Source organism: Nilaparvata lugens, chromosome 1 (genome assembly GCF_014356525.2).
Source record: "Nilaparvata lugens isolate BPH chromosome 1, ASM1435652v1, whole genome shotgun sequence".
NCBI classification, from domain to species: domain Eukaryota; kingdom Metazoa; phylum Arthropoda; class Insecta; order Hemiptera; family Delphacidae; genus Nilaparvata; species Nilaparvata lugens.
The window spans coordinates 62276082-62297806 of record NC_052504.1 but is presented as its reverse complement, the minus strand read 5'-3'; the positions used below and the strand labels follow the sequence as shown (position 1 = coordinate 62297806).

Sequence of the window (21725 nt, the reverse complement as noted above, 5' to 3'; positions counted from 1 at the left end):
GAGGAAAAGACATAAAAATCGAAAAAGGACTGAAGCAAGGCTGCCCACTCTCCCCACTCATCTTCAATTCCTGCTTAGAGTACATATTCCGCAGATTGAACTGGGAGGAAAAGGGACTCCGAATCAATGGAAGAAAACTGTCGAATCTAAGATTTGCGGATGACGTAATGTTGGTGTCAGAGAGCGCTGAGGAAATGAAGGGAATGCTCATGGAACTGATTGACGCTAGTGAAGTGATGGGCTTAACGCTCAGTGATGGGCTTTACACCTAAACGCTCAGAAAACGAGGTTAATGACAAATTCCGAAAGAACTAGGATTGAAGTAAACTGTGGCAACATTGATTATGTGGAGGATTACAAATATTTAGGTAAAATATTGTCTTTCACAAACAGAGCATCCAAAGAAGTCAAGCACAGGTTTGATAAGTCATGGGAGAAGTATTGGTCGTTGAGAAGAATATTTAAGGGTGACTATTCCAACACTCTTAAAGCTAAAGCATTGACCATGTGCATATATCCTGCGATATTATATGGAGGGCAAACATGGGCACTCACCGAGTACTTGGACAAGAAACTAGAAACTACTCAAACAAAAATGCTACGTAGTATTCTTCGTATTCGTCTGAAACACCGAAATACTAGGAAGAATGCGCGTAAAGTATCTTCAGAAAGAGGCTCACGTATTAAAGTGGAAATGGGCAGGCCACGTCGTGAGAATGGATAAAGACCGCTGGACCAGAATTTGCACTGAATGGGTTCCACGAGACAGGACCAGGAGCAGAGGACGGCCACCAATACGATGGAAGGACGAGCTGTGCCAGAGAGTAGGAGATGCTTGGGCAACCACTGCACGAGACAGGCAACTTTGGAGTAAAATAGTGGAAAAGTTATAAATTATTATAGCAATCTAGAAGAAGCCCCAGACAATGATTACGAGACAAATTTAAATACAATTGTAAATCTGTAAATATTCGAAAATTTTTGCCAACCACAATTACCTCATAAAGAGAGGCTTTTGTTCAATTAATGAATGTAAATTAAGCTTTTATTATTATTATTATTATTATTATTATAATTCTATAGTAAATTATTTTTACTCTAATATTGGCGTATGAAGGAGGCTCCTTTCCCTTCTATATTATCCTTGAAATGCAAAATTTCCAAAAACCTTGTATATACGTCGACGCGCAATTAAAAAAGGAAATACCTGTCAAATTTAATGAAAATCTATTACCGCGCTTCGCCGCAAATGCGCAACATATAAACATATGAACATTTAAACATTAAGAGAAATGCCAAACCGTCGACTTGAATCTTAGACCTCACTTCGCTCGGTAAAATATTCTAAGATTATTGCTGAGTGGTTCAAGGAGGGTGAGAACAACATTTTTTGGATGGTTCATATTGAAGTAAAATTTCATATTCAGTTGATTTTCTACAACTTAGATAGAATTTATTATTTATATTCCATTTTGAATTCAAAGTAATGAAATCTATACTTTGTAAAACTGTCAACTTTGAACGATGTTAAGTTGAAAATTGAAAACATTTTTTCGGGTCGAACGTTGTAATATTCAACGAATTTAGTAGTTAACGTTGATGACCCTCAAGAAATCGTATGATACTGACTTACATTGAGATCAGTTACATTCATTAATATTTTATACTGATATTATTCCAGTTTATGTGAATTTATAGTTAAACGACTAATGGCAAACACTTCAAAACGATGACTCAATCTATCTGTTAGTTATACTGTTGCTTAATTTTGAACAACAAAATAATTCCTTCTTGTGGTTCATGGATAAGCATAATGTCAAAAATGTCTCTAAATGCTTCAAACCAATTTCGATATCTCTTATCCGCCATACAATATATTATGATGAAATACAAAGAGTTCCTTATCCTAAAAGCATTCTGCCATCACAAAGTATATATCTAAAGGGGAATTCGATGATTCACTAACAGTCAAAGAGCCGAATACATTGTTATCTGTCATAACTTGACGTCTTGTATTAAAGTTTCCAGTTTCATATCAAATTCATGAAGCTCCATCCTTGTGGAATCTTTCGCTTTTCCAAGTTGTCTCCAGCATCTCTTATCTTCCTCTTTATTTTCAGACTCACATTCAAGTTTTTTCATCATACAAAACTCGGCTAGCGTGATAGTTCCCACTCTGTGTTATGCAGAGTTGTGTCTTGTGGCTTGAAACTTTTTTCAAAGTTGCAACTCTGCCGACAAACAACACGACTAGAGTTGGATGTACTGAGATACTCAACAATTTTATCCATCAGACTCGTCGACCTTTTCAATTACCCTGCTATTTGAATATCAAGTAAATATTTTGTGGGGTAGGCGATTGTGATAATTCCCTTGGAGTAAACACTCTTTTAGGTCTAAGACATCGAATAAATTCTATAATAAAGTGAAACATGAATAATTAACAGAAAACAGGCTGAATTATTCTTTTCTAATCAGTTTATCATTCCCGGGAGAAAGCGTTTCGTTTCATTAAGTTACTGAACTTATGAGCATTCAAATCAACTCCTATCTAATCAATTTTTCTGGATTTAGTTGATAAAGATTGTATACCTATTCTGTTCTTCCTACCAAATCTTTCTCTTCTCCTATGTTGTAAAACTGAAATTATTATTCCTCGCGATTAAACTCAATAATCGAACACCCGATCATATGAAATTGTGGATTAATTATTGAATACTATACTATGTAGAGATAATTTTTAATTTTCGATCGAATTCAGCTTTCGGATTGTTTGAGATTAAAACCTGAAATTTAAGTGAAAAATAACTTAAAAATGTGTATTGTATAATGTTGAAATATAGTAAGAAAAAAACTCATATTGTCATATTGTGTTCTTAGTAGAATATATCAGAATTGTGAATTTTCTCCTTCAAGTACATGGAGGGATGCAGAATTGCTGCTGCTACTCATTATCTGTTGAAAAGAATATTCATCAATATTTGAAGCAGTTCTGCTGTCACAAATTGATGTTGTAAGTTATAACTTGATTTCATAAATACAAAATTAAAGCCATAATCACAATGAATCAGAAATGGATCCACATCCCAAAAAAGATAATTAATTATCAAAATCAATTTGAATGTTTAACATAATATTATTATACTAGAATAGAAAGGAATAAAAATCTAAGTACTTTTTTTAAATTGTTTACTTACGACATGTTTCGACAATTATATCATTATCAAGTGAATGATTAAAATAAATGAATAATATTACTGGCTACGTGTTTCTAATATAATTATAATTATAATTATAATTATATCCATAATTAAACTATTTTGTAGGAAGTGAGCATGCTAGCTGACAAGAGTTTGTTTGTGAAATAAGAAGTTTGTTTCTAGTCCTCCTCATAAGATTAAAATGTGAAAATCGTTTGAATGGAGATGTGCAAGTACTAGCAATAGTTTGACACGCTAGCTTGGCACAATAATACCAATGAGCCCGGAACTATTTTCTTTAGCAGAAATTTTTAATTTGGCTTCAAAGTTGTTGTTTGTGGTGTTGTTACAGGGCCCGACCCGAGGCGAAGCACCCAGCGCCACCGTCCGTCACAAGTCCTGTCGACAGAAACTCCAATTCTCCAGTGCCAATACCCATAGAAAGTAAGCCACCACCCATCCCCATAGTCACGTGTGACTTCGCCTCGGACATTTCGACCAGCGACAACGCCGAAGGCCCCCAGGACCCCGGAGGAGGGGGAGGGGGAACGATAGCTACTCTTGAAATACAAAAAGATACCCTTAAGGTGAGCTAACGAATTATCTCATAGAGGAGATTATCACCATAATAATACTAGAAAATTATCTTAATCCAACTATCTTTCAATTCAATGAAAAGCCTATGAAGTCTGTCATGAAATGCTTGAGAGAAAATACTTCAGATTCAGAATATTATAAATTATGGACTTTGTTTCAGCCCAACTCTACAAGATCTCCTAAGCCTTATTACCACTTACCACCGTTTAGTCTACCACTTTCATGAGTTGGAACAAGTTATGCACATACAAACTAGTAGTTCTGTGGACAGTAGACCTCACGCAGTTTCCTGATCCACAAGTATCTGGTGTCACCTGTTCACCGGCTTCTCCAGACATCTGTGTAATGCATGCAAGGATTAATCCACTCGTCAGCTGATTGATTATGAATAATTTCATAGTCTGATCAATCCTATCTTCAGATTGGATGTATAATTTAGTAGTAGTATGATATATAGTGATATCAGAGGAAATTTCTTTTTCTTTCATATTATCCTTAAAATGCAGAATTTCAAGAAAAAATTGTGTATAAATTGACGCGCAGTTAAAAAAGGGATATTCCTGCCAAATCTCATAGAATTCTATCAACGCGTTTGGCCGTAAATGCGTTACAGACAGACGAAAGAAAATCCGAGTTAAAGCATAGACCTCACAGCTCTCGGTCAATTACTAGTAGCTCTGTGAACAGTAGACCTCGCGCAGTTATAAACCAAAGCCGGCTCTAATACTGTCCTTCAGAGTGAATTATGTCCTTTCCTGAAGTGTCGGCGAGATATCGGTGTGTAAACATCTAATGACTGTTTGTTGTAGACAACTAAGCTTCTATCATCAAAAGCTTACCGAGTTGAAAGCAGAGAAAAGACGGGAGAAAATAATATGCTACTTCTAGTTATCAATTGCATGCCTCATTGCTTGCAATTAATAGTTCACACGACAGCTGATTTTTTACCAAGCAACATTGAGATATTAATTGCATGCCTCATCGCATGCAATGAATAATCCACTCGACAGCTGATGTATGATGAATAAAACTATAGTCTGATTTTTACGGTAATATTGGGGTTTGAAGGAGACTTTTTTTCCTTTTGTATTATCCTTGGAATACACAATTCCAAAAAACCTTATATACGTCGACGCGAAATTAAAAAAAGAGCATACCTGTTGAATTTCATGAAAATTTGTTGCTGCGTTTTACCGTAAATGCGGAAAATAAATATAAACATATAAAGAGAAATGCAAAACCGTTGACTTGAATCTTAGATCTCACTTCGCTCGGTCAATTAAAGGCTACTAGGTAACTAGTAGTTCTGTGAACAGTAGACCTCGCGCAGTTATAAACCACAGTCTTCTCTAATACTATCAATCAGAGTAAATTCTGTCCTGTCCTGTCCTGTCGTGTCGGCGAGATATCGGTGTATAGCTATGCTGCTATCATCAAAAGCTTACCGAGTTGAAAGAAGAGAAAAGTCGGGCGAAAGTACTATGCTACTTCAAGTTATCAACTACTTGCAAGCCTCATTGCATGCAACTAATAGTCCACACAACAGCTGTGTTTTCAATAAGGTACATTGAGATATTGAATTGCATGCGTCATTGAATGCAATATATAATCCTCTCGACAGCTGATTATAATGGAGAATTTTATAGTCTGATTTTTACTCTAATATTGGAGTATGAAAAATAGTATGTAACTATAATATTGGAGCCTCTTTTTTCTTTTATATTATCCTTGATATACAAAATTTTCAAAAACCTTGTATATACGTCGACGTGCCCCCTGTGAGTTGGGGGAGCTTTGAGTGGATCATCGTACGCAAGAATGGGTTGAAAACCAGAATTCACCCACAGTATGCATGCTTGTCGTAGGAGGCGACTAAAATGGACCTCAAGGCAAATACAGAAGTTGCCTTGCCTTCGAACCCACGGGATCTGCCCCAACAGGGCAGTTTCGGAGGAGCAAAAAGAAAAACCCAAGAGACCAGAGATGGGTGAAACTCCAGGTACAAATTTTATTCATTTATAGTTTTTACAAAGAAGCACTGTTTGGGAGAGAAAAACTAAGGATACTCCTTGTACTATTTTCCTCCAAATTTAGATAACATTTTAAAAGTCCAAAATAGGGTTATGATTTCACATTTCTAAAATTTAGTCCATTTTCACTCAAAAACAATAAAAACTGAAAATTTAAAATTTTGACAGTTGAAAAACATAATAAAAATGAAAGATATTAAACGCAAATTACCATTAACTGAAAAATTCCTGCGTAATTTCACAAAATTTAGAGCCAGAAATTTAGGTCAAGAGGCTAAGTCAAGGGTGGCCAGGTGCCCTAGAGGCAATTTGGTGACCCCTCCTTCAGCGGAAGGACCTTTAAAGAAGCCAGGAGTGGAACTCACGTAGGTCACGATTTTGTGGGTGGAGAGACCAAAACACCATTTCTCACAGAAGGGCGGCCATTCAGACAAAACTTCTTGGGAGATGTGAGGCTTCTGACCCAGCAGAGTTTCGGTGGGGCAAAAAGAAAACCCCAAGAGACCAGAGATGGGTGGAACTCCAGGCACAAATGTGGGTCAAGAGGCTGAGACAAGGGTGGCCGGGCGCCCTAGAGGCAACTTGGCCACCCCTTCCTTAGCGGAACTCACGTAGGTCACGAGGACCAATCAGTCTGAAGAGACTGCCAAGCATATTATCACACAGGACTTTAAGGCCCCTCATCCACTCACAGTTCTAACTGCAGTCCCGGACTGAGACAGTCTGGGACTGCAGTTAGAACTGTAAGTGGATGGGGAATCCGGCAGGTGGATCGTTGGACTGTCAACTGCTGCACGGTGCGACAGTTCAACGATCGGACTGCAGGCGGAACTGCTAGTTAGTGGAGGCTCCAGTGACAGGCCACAGTCGACAGTCCAAGCTGCGAGATATGTGCATGCGCTAGCTCAGCTGCTCCGTGTCGCCCTCATGCGTCATTGTGTGGTGAGCGTTTGGTGGTTGCGCATTGTTTTGTTTGTGACGTGCCAATCATGGCCAGTTGGTCGAAGGATAATCTTTTACAGTTTATAGAGGAGTTTAGGAAATGGCTTGCTCTGAAGCCATTCTTTTTTCCACATTTGATGCCTTTGTTTCTTTTTTTTAATAGCTACTGCTATTACAGCGTATGCTGCCAAATCTTCAAACGTAGACATTGCACTTTAACTTCACATACGATAAGAACTTAAAATGCACTTTTCCTACAGCCACAAAACGAAATTACAAAGTACACACCTACGGCAAAACACCCGGAAGACTGACCACGACTACCATGCCACTGAACGGCCTGCGGTCCGCGACTGCAGTCCATACTGTCGTGAACATTTTTCAACAGTCCACAGTCCACCGTTCACAGTTCTGACTGCAGTCGAGAACTGCAGTTCGAACTGTAAGTGGATGGGGGGCCTAACAAGCAACCGGGTGATGGATGGGATGTTAGTATAGGGGAAACTCCTGGTTCTTGTGAAGAACACAGGTATTGGTTTGCCTAACTAACATACTACTTGGGAACACAATAAGCTTCGGTTGATGTGTCGGGTCCTTTGAACCTTTGGATCCTTGAATCCGTCCCTTCAAAAACAATAAGCGATACGTCAACGTGAAATTAAAAAAAAAAGCATACCTGTCAAATTTCATGTTAATCTATTGCTGCGTTTTGCCGTGAATGCAGCACATAAATATAAGCATAAAAACAATAAACATAGATAAAGAGAAATGCAAAATCGTCGACTTGAATCTTAGACCTCACTTCGCTCGGTCAATGAATAAATATCTTCATTCTATTTCAACTTATCTATTTGGGTTGTAGCAGCAAGAAACATTTTTTAAAAGCATGCAAAGATGCTTTACTGCATTCTTCAGGTTGGCAGGAAGTTGAGGATTGATTGTCAAACTAAGCAAACCACTGCTGGCTCAATCATTAGTATTTCCAGATCTTATTATTTTTAAGCTCGATGATACTGTACTGTCAGGACTTCCTATATACTACTAACCTACTATGGACAAAAGGTCCTGGTACTGTGACAAATGTTACAAACCCGAACGCAATTTGAACCGAGCATCTACATGAGACCCTGAGTCCAAGGCAGGTAGAAAAAAGAGGGTTCTGTTAGGAGAAAAAGGGCAGATGCCCTCACGTCGCTGCAATTATTTCAAGGGACTGTATAATCTTAAAACAAAATTATATTTATAGTAATGTATAATTGTCATTCGATGCAAGTAATACGATTTTGAGCTCATAATTTATTCATCACTGAGCTGAGAAAATTGAAGTTTTTTTTAAACCAAATTTGAAATTACTTTCTTCAACATATCTAATTTTAGAAGTGAGTAAAGCTGGGAATGTACTTGGTCAACTAAGCAGTATTCATAGGCTATGAACAGGAGGATTATTTATTTATTCATTGATAGACACATACAATTCAGATAAAAACAATAGACAGTAGTATATAACTGCTTTAAGCCTTAATTTAGAATAAACATACTAGGGGTTATGTGAAAATGATAATTTTATTCATGCAGAATTTCGAGTAAGTAACAAAAATATCAAAAAGAATTGAATTTATCAGATTAATTGATTGAAATGGATCAAAACAAAACATAAAAGATTGCTATGTGGGCCAAACAGGTAGAAGTTTCAAAAGTAGAATTAAAGAACATATCAGAGGTTGGAATAAACAAAATGGAGAATCTAACTTTGCAGAACATTTCATAAAAAAATAATCACAAGTTCACAGTTGAGGAGAATGTTGAGTTTCTGCATGTTAATAACAAAGGCAGATCTTTGAATATTCTAGAGGCTTTGGGAATAACAAGAGTAATTGAGGAAAATTCCCAGTATAGTTCAATGACCAGATTCATTTCAACCAATACAACACTAAAAATTTAGTTTTATCATAGCATTGTAAGCATACATTAGTCAATAGTTTTTCCATTTACATACTTGTTTTATTATCTTTCACCTGTTTTCTTGGTTCTTTTTTTGTACTGAGAGTAGATATTTTATTATCATGGCAAGTCTGTTGCTTATGCCGCCATTTTGTGATACCGTTGAGTAGGAGGAGACTGTTTAGCAGGGCCAATGGCAGGCGTTCAAGCCATTGACCAATAGTGCAGTACTTGCCTACTATAAATCCTGCTTCTCTTGTATTTAGTTTTAGTTCATCAGAGATTGACAATGATGTAATAACCAAAACCAGGGCCGTAGAGAGCCGTGACGGGCACTGTGACTAGACCTGTAACGGGCCCCTACATATTTATACAATAATTGACATAATTATAGTACTTGATCACTAAAACGAAACCCCAAATGGCCTACACACGAGCACAATGTTTTACAACGTTACTTATGATACACGAATATTCTCTCTTTACATTAGGTTAATGGAATTACATAACACTAATTTTATAGCAACTGTATGTATAGTTACTGTATAGTTACTATAGTAATGGTATGTGTTTATTTACACACATATGTTTCATATAGTAAAAATATGGAAATATGTTGAAGGATTAAAAACACAGAAAAAAATGAGAGAGACAGAACCAAAGACCTTAAAGAGATATAGACCCACAATGCCTATGCCTTCCCAGTGCCCTTCTATGCCCTTCTCTTACTTGAAATTGAAGGCCGCCATTGGGGTATTTTAGCACGAGATATTATATCTATATATTTGTAATACTATAGATTACAAAGGCATTGGCATGTAATAATCTTATAGGTTACCCCCTCAATGACCGATTTCAATTCCAAGTACGACACTAGCGCTGCATGTGAGTCTATGCATCTTTAAGGTCTTTGGACAGAACTCTACAAAATCCAGAAATCTCTCATTTAGGCTATTTGGTAGGTGAATTCATGATTTCCATTTACAAGGCTGAGGTACCTAAGTATGAATACAGTTTGTTCTTCGTGAGAAGAGTCGAGGTCGAGTGTAGCATCAACCAAAACTGAGTAGTATTGCCTCTTGACATTCATTTAGGATAGCCTGTATAACAAGTTCAGCACAGGCCTGAATAAATTGATTTTGGATTTCAGCAGAAAGATAGTGTGCCTGTAACCTATGTTCATCCAATTGAGATTCCTTCACTTTAATTAAGTAATCTTCAACTGAAGGGTCATAATGACTGATCAGCTCTAAACTACCTAGAAAGTTTCCATTTCTAAGATTACCAACTATATAAAGACTTTATCAAACAGTCTTTTCCAAACAGAATTACTTCCAGAAACCCCTTCAGAAGCTAATGTAGATCTTGCTGATAAATTCGACTAAGATTGTTCGAATAAGATTTAAATAAGATTGTTTGCTTAAAATTCGACATGGGAAACAGAATAACTTTTTTTCTCGTAGCTACAAACTAGCCAATCTCTTGGTAAACATTCACTATTTTGTAAGATGCTTGTAAGAATGGATCGAGGAAAGTAATGTTGCCTTGCATATCACATGGAAATGACTGTGAATGAGGTTTACATTTTTAGCTGCAGATGATACTCAAGTGTGTTGTGAATCTATGACAAAAGAAACAATTTTATCTTCGTTGTTAGGCCTACTCCTTCCATTATATAAAAGTTCTGATTCTAAATTATCTAGGAGTAAAATTTTTTTATTGACACCTGGCCGCCGGGCCCCCCTGGGAGGCCGGACCCCCCGGATCCAGCCTTACCTGCCGTACCCGCACTACGGGCCTGACCGAAACCGGTCTTTCTAGGTATCAATAAATCTGTGGTTTTTTGACAATTTAATAGTCTTTTTCATTTAATAAGAATAATTACCACAATATCAACTTCTCAAGTACACAAAAAGTGAAAACATAAAAGCTTCCATCACAATTGCAAAATACATAAAAAGTCACTTAAAACGACGATGAAAAAAGTTTTACTCACTTGTGCAGCTATGTTTATCACTGACTTGTTCTTAAAACCAATGAGATGATGAATGGTGGGGTGTAAATCAATGAATTGGGAATCAGTTCATCTCTATCCAATTCGTAGCACCGACAATTTTCACTAGAGTCTCTTGACAATACAGTTGAGTAGAAATCGAGTTTTGATTGATGAATGATACTTCAAATATATATCACATAATAAAAATTATTCAATACGTAGTACTTTTAATCAGAAGTGCTATGTCGTTTATAGAAGCTTTGTCGTCCGCGCAATATCGAAGCAAAAAAACGCATTCTCGAGTCTTCTGGACGAGCTATTCGATATTATTTTGTGAAAACATATTTCTGAAAATATACGATCAAAGTGAGCGGAAGATCAATCAAGAACAAAGAAAGGGCCGATTGATGTTTGAAACGTCATGGGCTGTGTTATTGATGCTATGAATGGCTGAGCAGCCCTTTCATTCGCCGCTAGAGCTGGACTTGTGCCAGCCAAGCAACAAAGTATGTGCTGTTCGCTCGCCTCTGTTCGCCTGTGGCAATGGCAATCGCCATTGGCTCGAGACGTTCTCCTGGTGAATATTTATTGGCACTGAAAGCCCTACTCATGAGAGCTGGCTCAAATAACAGCAGGCAGCACCAAACTCACCCTTATACAAGTAATAATGTGCGTTATCGAGCAATACTAGTCGAGATTTTGTGGTAAAGACGATCATCATACGAAATACCATCAACATGGAAGTAGATGTTTTCGAAAAATAATACTTATTGAATTTATATTGATGTGGAGTATTTCCTGGTAACTTGAAGTAGATTTTCCATGAGAGAAATTTTTCGTGAGTAACAGGATTAAACCATCCACAAATATTCAATGTTGTACTTGGAACGTATATATATATTGAGCTCAGCTCTCTCATTTTGAGCAAGTACTACAAAACTAGATATTATTTTCAACTGTTGTACTGACTATTGATTGATACCCTGGAGCGTAGATGATGATTCTTACTCCTCGTTTTGTTAACATGAAACTAACTGAAGTTTATGTACAAGTACATATACTTAGACTCCAAAGCTATGTACATAGACTTGTACAACAATATAGGTATATCGATTGCCCATACTATTGTCTATAGGCTACGACGTAAATTATAGAATTTCTTGTCAGAGCTGACTCATTTGAGAGACAAGTGAACTTGGAAGTTTGTGATTCTGTTGGAAATTCCCTTCTTATAATTTATTCATACACACGTTTCCACGCATATCTCTCCCCACTCTCTTGGTGTTTCATACCATATAGTATAGAGTAAATATTCCGTTCAATATTTTTAGTAAATGAAACTTGTAGTAATCATTTGTCTGTGGTTCATACCTCGCCACACAATATATGAAGTCAAATTTGAAGAGGAATGTTGTTTGTTGCAGGTGATGTCAAGCTCTTCAATGAAGGGCAGCATGCCAGTGACGGGGTTCCGGGGGTCGACACTGTCGGTGAACGGTGACGTAGCGGGGACGGGGCGTGGCCGGGCGCCCAGCGTGGGCATCGACCCAGACATGGTCAGCGAGTTCGACCCGAGTTCCTCGGACTCGGGAGTCGTGTCTCGGTGTGCCGTCGTCAAGCCACTCAAGCTCAGGTTCTGCAAGCCCATCTTTGGCCGAAAGTCATCGTCCAAGGCCAAACGTGAGGTAAGGCATTCTCTATTATTACTTACTATCATTGAACGAGCGTCAGTATCCGACATTCATTTTCTCTTGGAACTCTATCGAAATCATGTATAGATGACCACCTTCTGATTTAAAAAAAATGAATTTGGATTCATAATAAGATACAAAATATTGAAGCGATAGAGTAATTTTTGAAGAGTATATCTTCATTTCAAATAGGATCCCCAATGAGATCTTATCATTCTTCCAAAAAATATTTTGCTGTTTTCATAATAACCGACTTTGTTTAATTGAAAGTTGCGGGTTTTGAAGATCACAATACAACGAGCGAGTTCTCCAACCCAGGGAGTCACTGATTAAGTATATTCACATTATACTCTCTCCTATTGATCCAAGTTAATTTCATTTTCGGGGTATAGATTTGGTTCTAATAGAAAGAGAACAAAAAAAAAATACTGTTTCAACTATCATTTGAAACTTCTTTATCATTCTTCCTTTATCATCATTCCAATCTATTCCTCATTAATTGGAGTTAACTCTTCCAAGTTCAAAGTTGCCAGTTCACGCTATCCTGGGCTGTCTCAAGTGTAATTTGTCAATATCATTGGTATATCAATATCACAATGGTATGAATCTGATCATCTTTTTTTTTAATCTTTAACAATTAATTTCCTATTCTATGTGGAGCTGTAAATACAGACTAATGCCCAAGAATCCACAGTCACATCTTCCAATCTTTACAATTCAAATTTGGGCTATTATGTGTTACTTTTTGAATGTAAGCTATTCTCACTACTTGTAAACAAGAAAGAAAAGACAACAAATCTTTAAGTTTCGTAAAAGAATCTGGTACACACTTCATTTTTTTATTGGATAGAATAGCTTGACACCAACATCTATTGGATAAAATCATGTATTGTGGAATCATTTGATTGTTAGCATTACTACAGAGATTATATTGTTGATAGTTTTCATTTGTAATCCTTTGGAATGTGGAATTTGGACAAAATTATTAAAAGTGTCTTGTTTCGTCCATAATTTTTCGATTGCCTAATTTTTTTTCAATTTTGGTTCAACATGTTGTACAAGATGTTGACAGACTGAGAAAAAATTAGTATTGATATGTTTCAATCAAAATTATACTTCAAGCTGATGCGGTTATTTACATTATGAAATCATTTTTACGTTGAGCAGAAGGCTCAATTGAAAGAAATGAGAAATGAAAAACACCTCATCAAATAATTATTTCAGACTAGCAGGTGACCCGTGCTCCTCAAGAGTCTAATTAAAAACTTGGCAAACTGAAAACTTGATCTCCTGAAATCTTAAAACATTCAAAATAGGCCTATAACCATCCTCGGGAAATTAAGAATCTATATGCAATATTTCGAGTTGATCAGTTCAGTAGTTCAGACGTGATGCGACATTCGTGAATTTCTTATCCCGTACGTGTATAACCAATTCTTTCCATTATTATATTATATAGTGTTTACGGACTCCATGCCAATACTCTAGGGCATTGTTCCTGGGTAAAAACATAATTAAATATCATATTGAATTGTCCGGAAGTCTTCAGTTACTCACACAGCGGCCATTTTGCTTTATTCACTTATTATTTTTTTCAAATAATGGTTGAACATACGAAATTGAAACTTTGCACAACAATAACAACTAGACAAAGCTACAAAAAATGATAATATTTTTAGATTTATAAAACCAAATGGCGGCCATTTAAAATTGTTTCGTAAATAACTCATAAACTGATAGTTTTACAAATACATCATAAAAATACACTTTTTCAGTAAATTTAATTGCCTATCGATTGGTGCCAGTATTTTCATGATTGGACCAATATCAACTGAGATATGACAGCTTTAGTGGTTGGTGGCCCACCTTTAGAAGGTTATGTAACATTATTCTATTGATTGAAATGACCTAAAATCGCTTACTATTAACATGCAATGCAAAATAGAGATTGTTGCATCATTGAGGCGACTCTTTCAGCAGGCTTTGGTTTGCACTGCAACAGACTTTCAGTGGTCACCTATCATAAAGGCTGCCATATCTCAGTTAATATTGGTCCAATCTTGAAAAATTAGGTACCAAACCAATCGATAATATTACCAATTAATAATAATACCAAAATATAATATTACCAAATATAATTATTACAATAGGTAATAACATTTTCTAAAAAAAAAATATTTATTGAGAATTTATTGTAAAGCCAACGGTTTCTGAGTTATGACATTTTGTTCTATGAATTTGAATGATTATAAAATTTTTCTGTAGCTTTGTCTAGTTGTTATAAATATTGTGCAAAGTCTCAATTTCATATGTTCAACCATTATTTAGAAAAAAATAATAAGTGAGAAAAGCAAAATGACCGCTGTGTGAGTAACTGAAGACTTCCAGACAATTTGAATATGATATTTAATCATGTTTTACCCAGGAACAATGCCCTAGAGAATTGGTAGGGAGTTCGTAAACATCCTTTAGATAGATGCTTTTTGCTTTTCCAATTAAACTGTGATAATGATGATGAAAAAAATGATATAATAATAATTATGATGACAATGATCATAATGAATAATGGGAGATTATGATTTGGTTCAGTATCGTGCGAATACTAAGGCAATAGGTCGCAATAACCATTGATTATTCAATCAATCAACCATCAACTGGGCTGAAAAATACTATTCCGTAGAGTGAATTTGGGCTGTTACTTGAATCAGGTAAAATGAATCTGCAAGACATGTATGAGTATCATCATTGATTTCTATAGGGTTTAATAAACTCGCTTTTTTAAATTAAGTAGTCAATTTGAATGAAATTGTTATCGATGTTGATAATGGAATGGTAACTCTGTGCAAAACCTCTGTAACAACGTATCCAATAAAATCTGCATATGAAAAGGCTTAGATTGCTTGATTAGTCGAATTCAGCCGAGCTTTAATTATTATGCCGGTAGAGTAACAAAAGAGCATGAAATCGTTTTTTGGCCTGCGTTTCGGATTGATTCCGATATGGAATGTACATGGCGCGGAAAAGCTATTTTGGTTGTTGCTTTTGTGCGACTTCATGTTGTATTTCCTCCCATTCCACGTTCGGAGTTGTTTTTCCCTCCTTATTTTGCAGGCGGCAGGGCCCTTGACGTCGCTGGCACTGTGCAACTCACAGGCATTTTCTCCCGGGAGTTGTTGAAAGGCAACATCTATTGCGTAGATTGCACAGAGCTCACCGGACTACACCAGTGAGACCAAGTCCCCTTGACCCGGCCAATGTCGCTCTACAGGCTAATTCATATTCTTTGAGAGTTGACATTTCAGGGTTTTTCCACTACCAACTGTCATCCTGCATTCTTGCCGTAGCGAAAATATGGTTGCTGTCGCGTGAACGCTTCAACTGCGATAATTCCATTATTCGCGGTCGTTCAACCGCCCTGAATTTTTTTTCATCAATTCTGTGATATTCAAGTGGAAAGGAATGCGTCTGTAAACAAACATACCAAATGAACTCACTTGAGAGTTGAGAGAGACCTGTAAAAAGCTATCGTCCCAATAAAACTTTTGCCACAGTTCGGCTTCACTTTACTTTTTTTCAGGATTCTACTACACTTCTGTAATACATTATGAATAGTATGACTACGAGACACTAATGTGAATTTGTAGCCAAATCTGGATATGAGCTAATTTGAAATTCTAAATCCTGTTCTTAATCTCTCAATTAAATACTGGTTGATAAAGAGCTTCGCGCACTTTATATCTACAATTTCAAAAAAAGACAATCAATATCATTTTTACTTTAGAGATAAGGTTCGTTTATTAACCTGTTCCGGTTGATTAGACAGTAAAAAGACAAACATCTTCAAAAATTTTCTGACTGAATAGCACTGTGCTACTTTCGGTTAATACTCTACTGACCTTCTACCAATGTTCTTCTTCCTTGAATTGAACTCAAAAGAAGAGGAATTAATTATCAGCCTATTAGGCCTAATAATTGAATTATCAATTCGCATTTGAGTTTGTTTACTCTTTCAGTTTTACGAATTTAACTTAATCACGAAAATCTTATTCCGTGGAGAAAGTCTTTTGCTCTATTTAGAGATATTTTTCAAGGAAATTGAATATAACAACACACTCCATTATTCAATCAGATTATCTCCAACTGATTTCATATTTCATATTTCTTACTCAATAATCAATGATTTTGGTTCAATGTGTTAAACATTGTTGCACCAACATCAAGATCAAATATTGATTATATCAACACCGAATGTGTATGTGATACATTTGGATAATTGAAGACGAAATATATCATTTTATTTCAAACAATGATATTTTGTAGAATAGTTATTTTGAATTAAAATAGAATATTCCTGATATATTGCAGACATGACGAATGATGTTTTCATGATTGTTACTTCGCATTGCGGTGACGTTATTTGTAGATTAATTCTTTCAGTTCAAAATCAATCTTCAACGTCAAATGTCTTCAATAGTATGATTGATTAAATGAGTCATGGTTAGTCCTGGTATTTCATAGACTTCGTATTCACATGGTACTAACATGATATTGATAATGGTACTGAAATGCTGAATAATAACCATTTTATAATAATAATTTCAATCAATAATCTCAGTCGAGATCAAAATTCATAAATCCAGTGTTCTCCAAAAATCACATAAGATTTTCCTTTGTCGAAAATGAATTAATTACACTAGAGTACATTATATAGACAGGTATAAGACAGCTATTCCTCCATCTGGGAATATGAGGATCTAGTTATAAAGATTTATAAAGTTGAGAAATTCCAGTCCAATGATAGAGAAATGTTTGGTTATAGCAAAGATCAATTGACTTCAGTTGAACAATTTTATAACTCTTAATGAACAAATGACAAGGATTCTAAGAGAAATCTCTTCGATAGAGGGTGAAGAGTTGAATGAATATTGAAGGAACTAACTGAGCTCTCGTGGCATCAGTCTGGGTAACAGTTCAGCCAAAACATTAAGTATCAACCAGTGCTTAGATGGAGAAGTATCAGAAGGGTGGATGAGCAGTTATGCAACAAAAATAATAAGGAAAGAGATAATATAAAGCTTTGAGAGAAGAATGGAATATCCTCTCTGTCGCACGGAGAATTCCAAGGAGTAAGCAGCTTGTTTACTCGAATTACATTATCAAAAGTTGAAAATAGAACTGTTCAGTTAGAATTGACTGATACATTGGTATATTCTAAAACAACCTTGTTGAATAATATGTTAGTATTTGATAATGTGGTAGTTAATAAATCAATATTATCCTATTATATTAAACAAGCAATTACTGTGTTTTTATATCTGGTTATTTATTTATATTTATATCTGGTTATTTATGTCCTTGACGTATGTCCTTTATATCTGGAGTCCTTGACGATTTCCTATACTCTTCAAAGAGTCTCCAGGGAGAAAATTTAATCATAATCAAAAACAAAATCATGTTCAACGGATCTCGAAAACGGCTCTAGAGATTTTCACGAAACTGGAACATATTATATAGTAGGTATATGATATAAAAATTCGATTGCACTAGGTCTTATCCTTGAGAAAACTCGCTGAACTACATTAAAAGGATAATTCATCCTTGGCTGAAACAGCTGAGATTTTCGTCGTCTGTGGATAGTAAAAAATCTGATGTGGCGCACTCACACAACTTTCCTTGCCCTCATGAAAGTTGATCACCTGACGCTAGTGTACACGCGCATCTCAAGTCTACTATTCAAAGATCTGCCAGCTGGTGACAGGACAATAGCGCTGGAGACACACGAAGTCTGCTATCTCTTCATAGTGAATGATTTAATAGAATCAACAGTTGCCAACAGTTTGCATTATTGAATAAACACATTTTCTCGAATTTCGAACTTATTTTCAATTTTAGGTGAAATGTCACTGAACATTAATTGTAGATATTTTTATGCTCAAAATTTTTTGTTTAAATTGTATCTGAAGCCTGATAATTGGGAATCCAAAATCACACTTTGCATTGATGAGGCGAAGCTCCTGAAATTTTTACAGATATGGGACTTGTGGCAGTTGATAGAGCTTGTCATGATTATTCGAGAAAATCGCGAAAAACCCTGTTTGAACGCCATCTTGAATTGGATTTGTTCGTAATCGTTCGTGTCGGATCCTTATAAGGGAAGGACCTTAAGTTCCAAATTTCAAGTCATTCCGTTAATTGGGAGATGAGATATCGTGTAGACAGACGCACATACACTCATAAGCGCGCGCACACACACACACACACACACACACACACACACACACACACACACCACACACACACACACACACACACACACACACACACACACACACACACACACACACACACACACACCACACACACACACACAACACACACACACACACACACACACACACACACACACACACACACACACACACACACACACACACACACACACACACACACACACACACACACACACACACACACACACACACACACACACACACACACACACACACACACACACACACACACACACACACACACACACAACACACACACACACACACACACACACACCACACACACACACACACACACACACACACACACACACACACACACACACACACACACACACACACACACACCACACACACACACCACACACACACACACACACACACACACACACACACACACACACACACACACACACACACACACACCACACACACACACACACACACACACACACACACACACACCACACACACACACCACACCACACACACACACACACACACCACACCACACACACACACACACACACACACACACACACACACACCACACACACACACCACACACACACACACACACACACACACACACACACACACACACACACACACACACCACACACACACACACACACACACACACACACACACACACACACACACACACACACACACACACACACACACACACACACACACACACACACACACAACACACACACACACACCACACACACACACACACACACACACAACACACACACACACACACACACACACACACACACACACACACACACACACACACCACACCACACACACACACACACACACACACACACACACACACACACACACACACACCACACACACACACACACACACACACACACACACACACACACACACACACACACAACACACACACACACACACACACACACACACACACACACACACACACACACACACACACACACACACACACACAGACCAATACCCAAAAACTTTTTTTTGGTCTCAGGGGACCTTGAAACGTATAGAAAACATGAAATTAGGGTACCTTAAATTTTTTTGGAAAGCAATACTTTCCTTACCTATGGTAATACGGCAAGGAAAGTAAAAGTGAGCGAGTGATTCTGTGGAAAATCAAAATATCGCACCCCCGAAATTCATAAGCTGACTTATAGCCAGCTGTGAAATATAAACACGATCATTTTAGAGAATTGTGTTATGTTTATCAATGAATAAAAATAACGAGCGAAGCTATGTGTCCCGATATTTGATGATTATGATCAGTGTCCAGAACTTCTGAACATTAGCTGACATACTCAAGTCATCAAATGAGAGATTCCACAACTCTTCCTTTTCATGTAAAAATAATCGCAAATTTGTGACAAGAGAAAATATTAGCTTCAGTTCCGCATATGATCAGCATCAGTATAGAAAATAATCTACAGCAGAATACTTTCCACTCCTTGTTGACAATATCTTTTCCCCACTGTTTCGTATTCCGTCTCTGAATTTGTAGAACATTTCCATGAATTTACAATGAGAGTTTCGGAGAATTATCATTGCCGGTTACCAAGAAACGAAAATGGAAATAGAATAGACAAGGAAACTCACTTACTGTGTTGTACCTTATAACATGATTCCCTTAGCCCCTGTTACTGTTGTTTCTGGTCTTTTTAGTATTCATCCAGCATCTTGTTGACAAGCGAGAATAACCTCAAAGATGAACTACCTATGTTGCCGGGTTATTACGCTTCTCCGTACGAATACTCTTTCCATGGAAATTAACTTTAGTTGTTGAAAGTAATATTATGATACCGTATTATAATTGAATTCGTAGATGTGGTTTTCCCCTCATACTTTCTGAGCATCAAAAAGCCTTATGATAAAAATGCAATATATTGAGTCCAGGTTTTTACCAATTAGGTAGAATCAGAGTTCTTCTGAGTAATCATTGATTAAGTTTCCGACGAGCGATCCACAGAACAAGTTCAGTCAATCAATTTATTGGAAAGCAGTACAATGTTGGTTCGTGCTAAGCCCCTAGGTTTTTAAGAAGTTATCATTATCTTCTCTTGTACTGATCGATTTGCTCAATGGAGGCAATAATGGGCCAGTTCCTTGGGCCAGCAAATATGTAAATTTTCAAATGAATGAATAAATAAATAATTACTATGAAATTATCATACTATGAACTGTAGTATTACAATGATTGATACACTGAATTTCACTCAATTGAAAACAATTTTCAAAAAAGGAACGATGCAATGATGCAAAGAAAAGAGAAAGGTTTTCACAACCATATTAACAGAAATTTAATAAAAACCATATTAGCTGACTTTATATTATTTTAGCTGAGATTAAATTAGCTGATAGATGTCATGGATGATTGTTTGTTGTCAGGTGATCGATATGGGTCGGATAAGCGGCAGTCCAGTGCCAGATGGCGGTGGGTCGGAGGGGGTTGCGGCAGTGGCGCCGCCCAAGATTCAGAAGCCGCGCGACCCCGAGCGAGAGAAGCGGCGGTTGGCGCGCAAGAAGGAAAAGCGGGCCACCCTCATTCTCGGACTGATCATGGGCTCCTTCATCGCCTGCTGGCTGCCTTTCTTCTCGCTCTACATTCTCACGCCTATTTGTGAGGTCAGCACTCATTGCATCGTTTTCAATGTACTGTCAAAGTAGCTTCGATGAGCATGAAATAAAGTGAAACAAGTGATTACAGTAGAGCGAGCACCAATTATCTGTATATCGGTTATCCGGATGACCGATGACCAAAGACATATTTCAACTATAATGTAAATGGAAGATGAGATGACATATTACATAGAACAAGTACTACTAAGTAATGTAGGCCAGAATGCAATGTTATAATTACGTCCACATATCAGATCAAGAATAAAATCTGGATTAGTCCATGCATCAATTAGTCCGGGTAATCGGTGCTCTACTGTAGCTACTGCCCGATAGCTGTCACAAAGTGAGATGGAGAAAACTTTTATCTATCCATCCTATTACAAATGTGGAGT

The 21725-nt window shown here is 36.9% G+C and overlaps 1 protein-coding gene across 3 annotated transcripts in view; it reads left to right on the top strand.

Annotated features, from left to right (window-relative positions):
• The window catches only part of LOC111056765 (alpha-2A adrenergic receptor), a 416461-nt gene that overhangs the window by 347086 nt on the left and 47650 nt on the right, over nucleotides 1-21725 (top strand). For 2 of the 3 annotated variants that reach the window (XM_039439004.1, XM_039438995.1), the window contains exons 4-6: nucleotides 3529-3787; nucleotides 12131-12391; nucleotides 21103-21339. In XM_039439004.1, coding sequence (XP_039294938.1) covers nucleotides 3529-3787; nucleotides 12131-12391; nucleotides 21103-21339 — 757 coding nt within the window. The remainder of the gene's footprint in view (nucleotides 1-3528; nucleotides 3788-12130; nucleotides 12392-21102; nucleotides 21340-21725) is intronic. The other variant, XM_039439012.1, reaches the window with a different exon arrangement.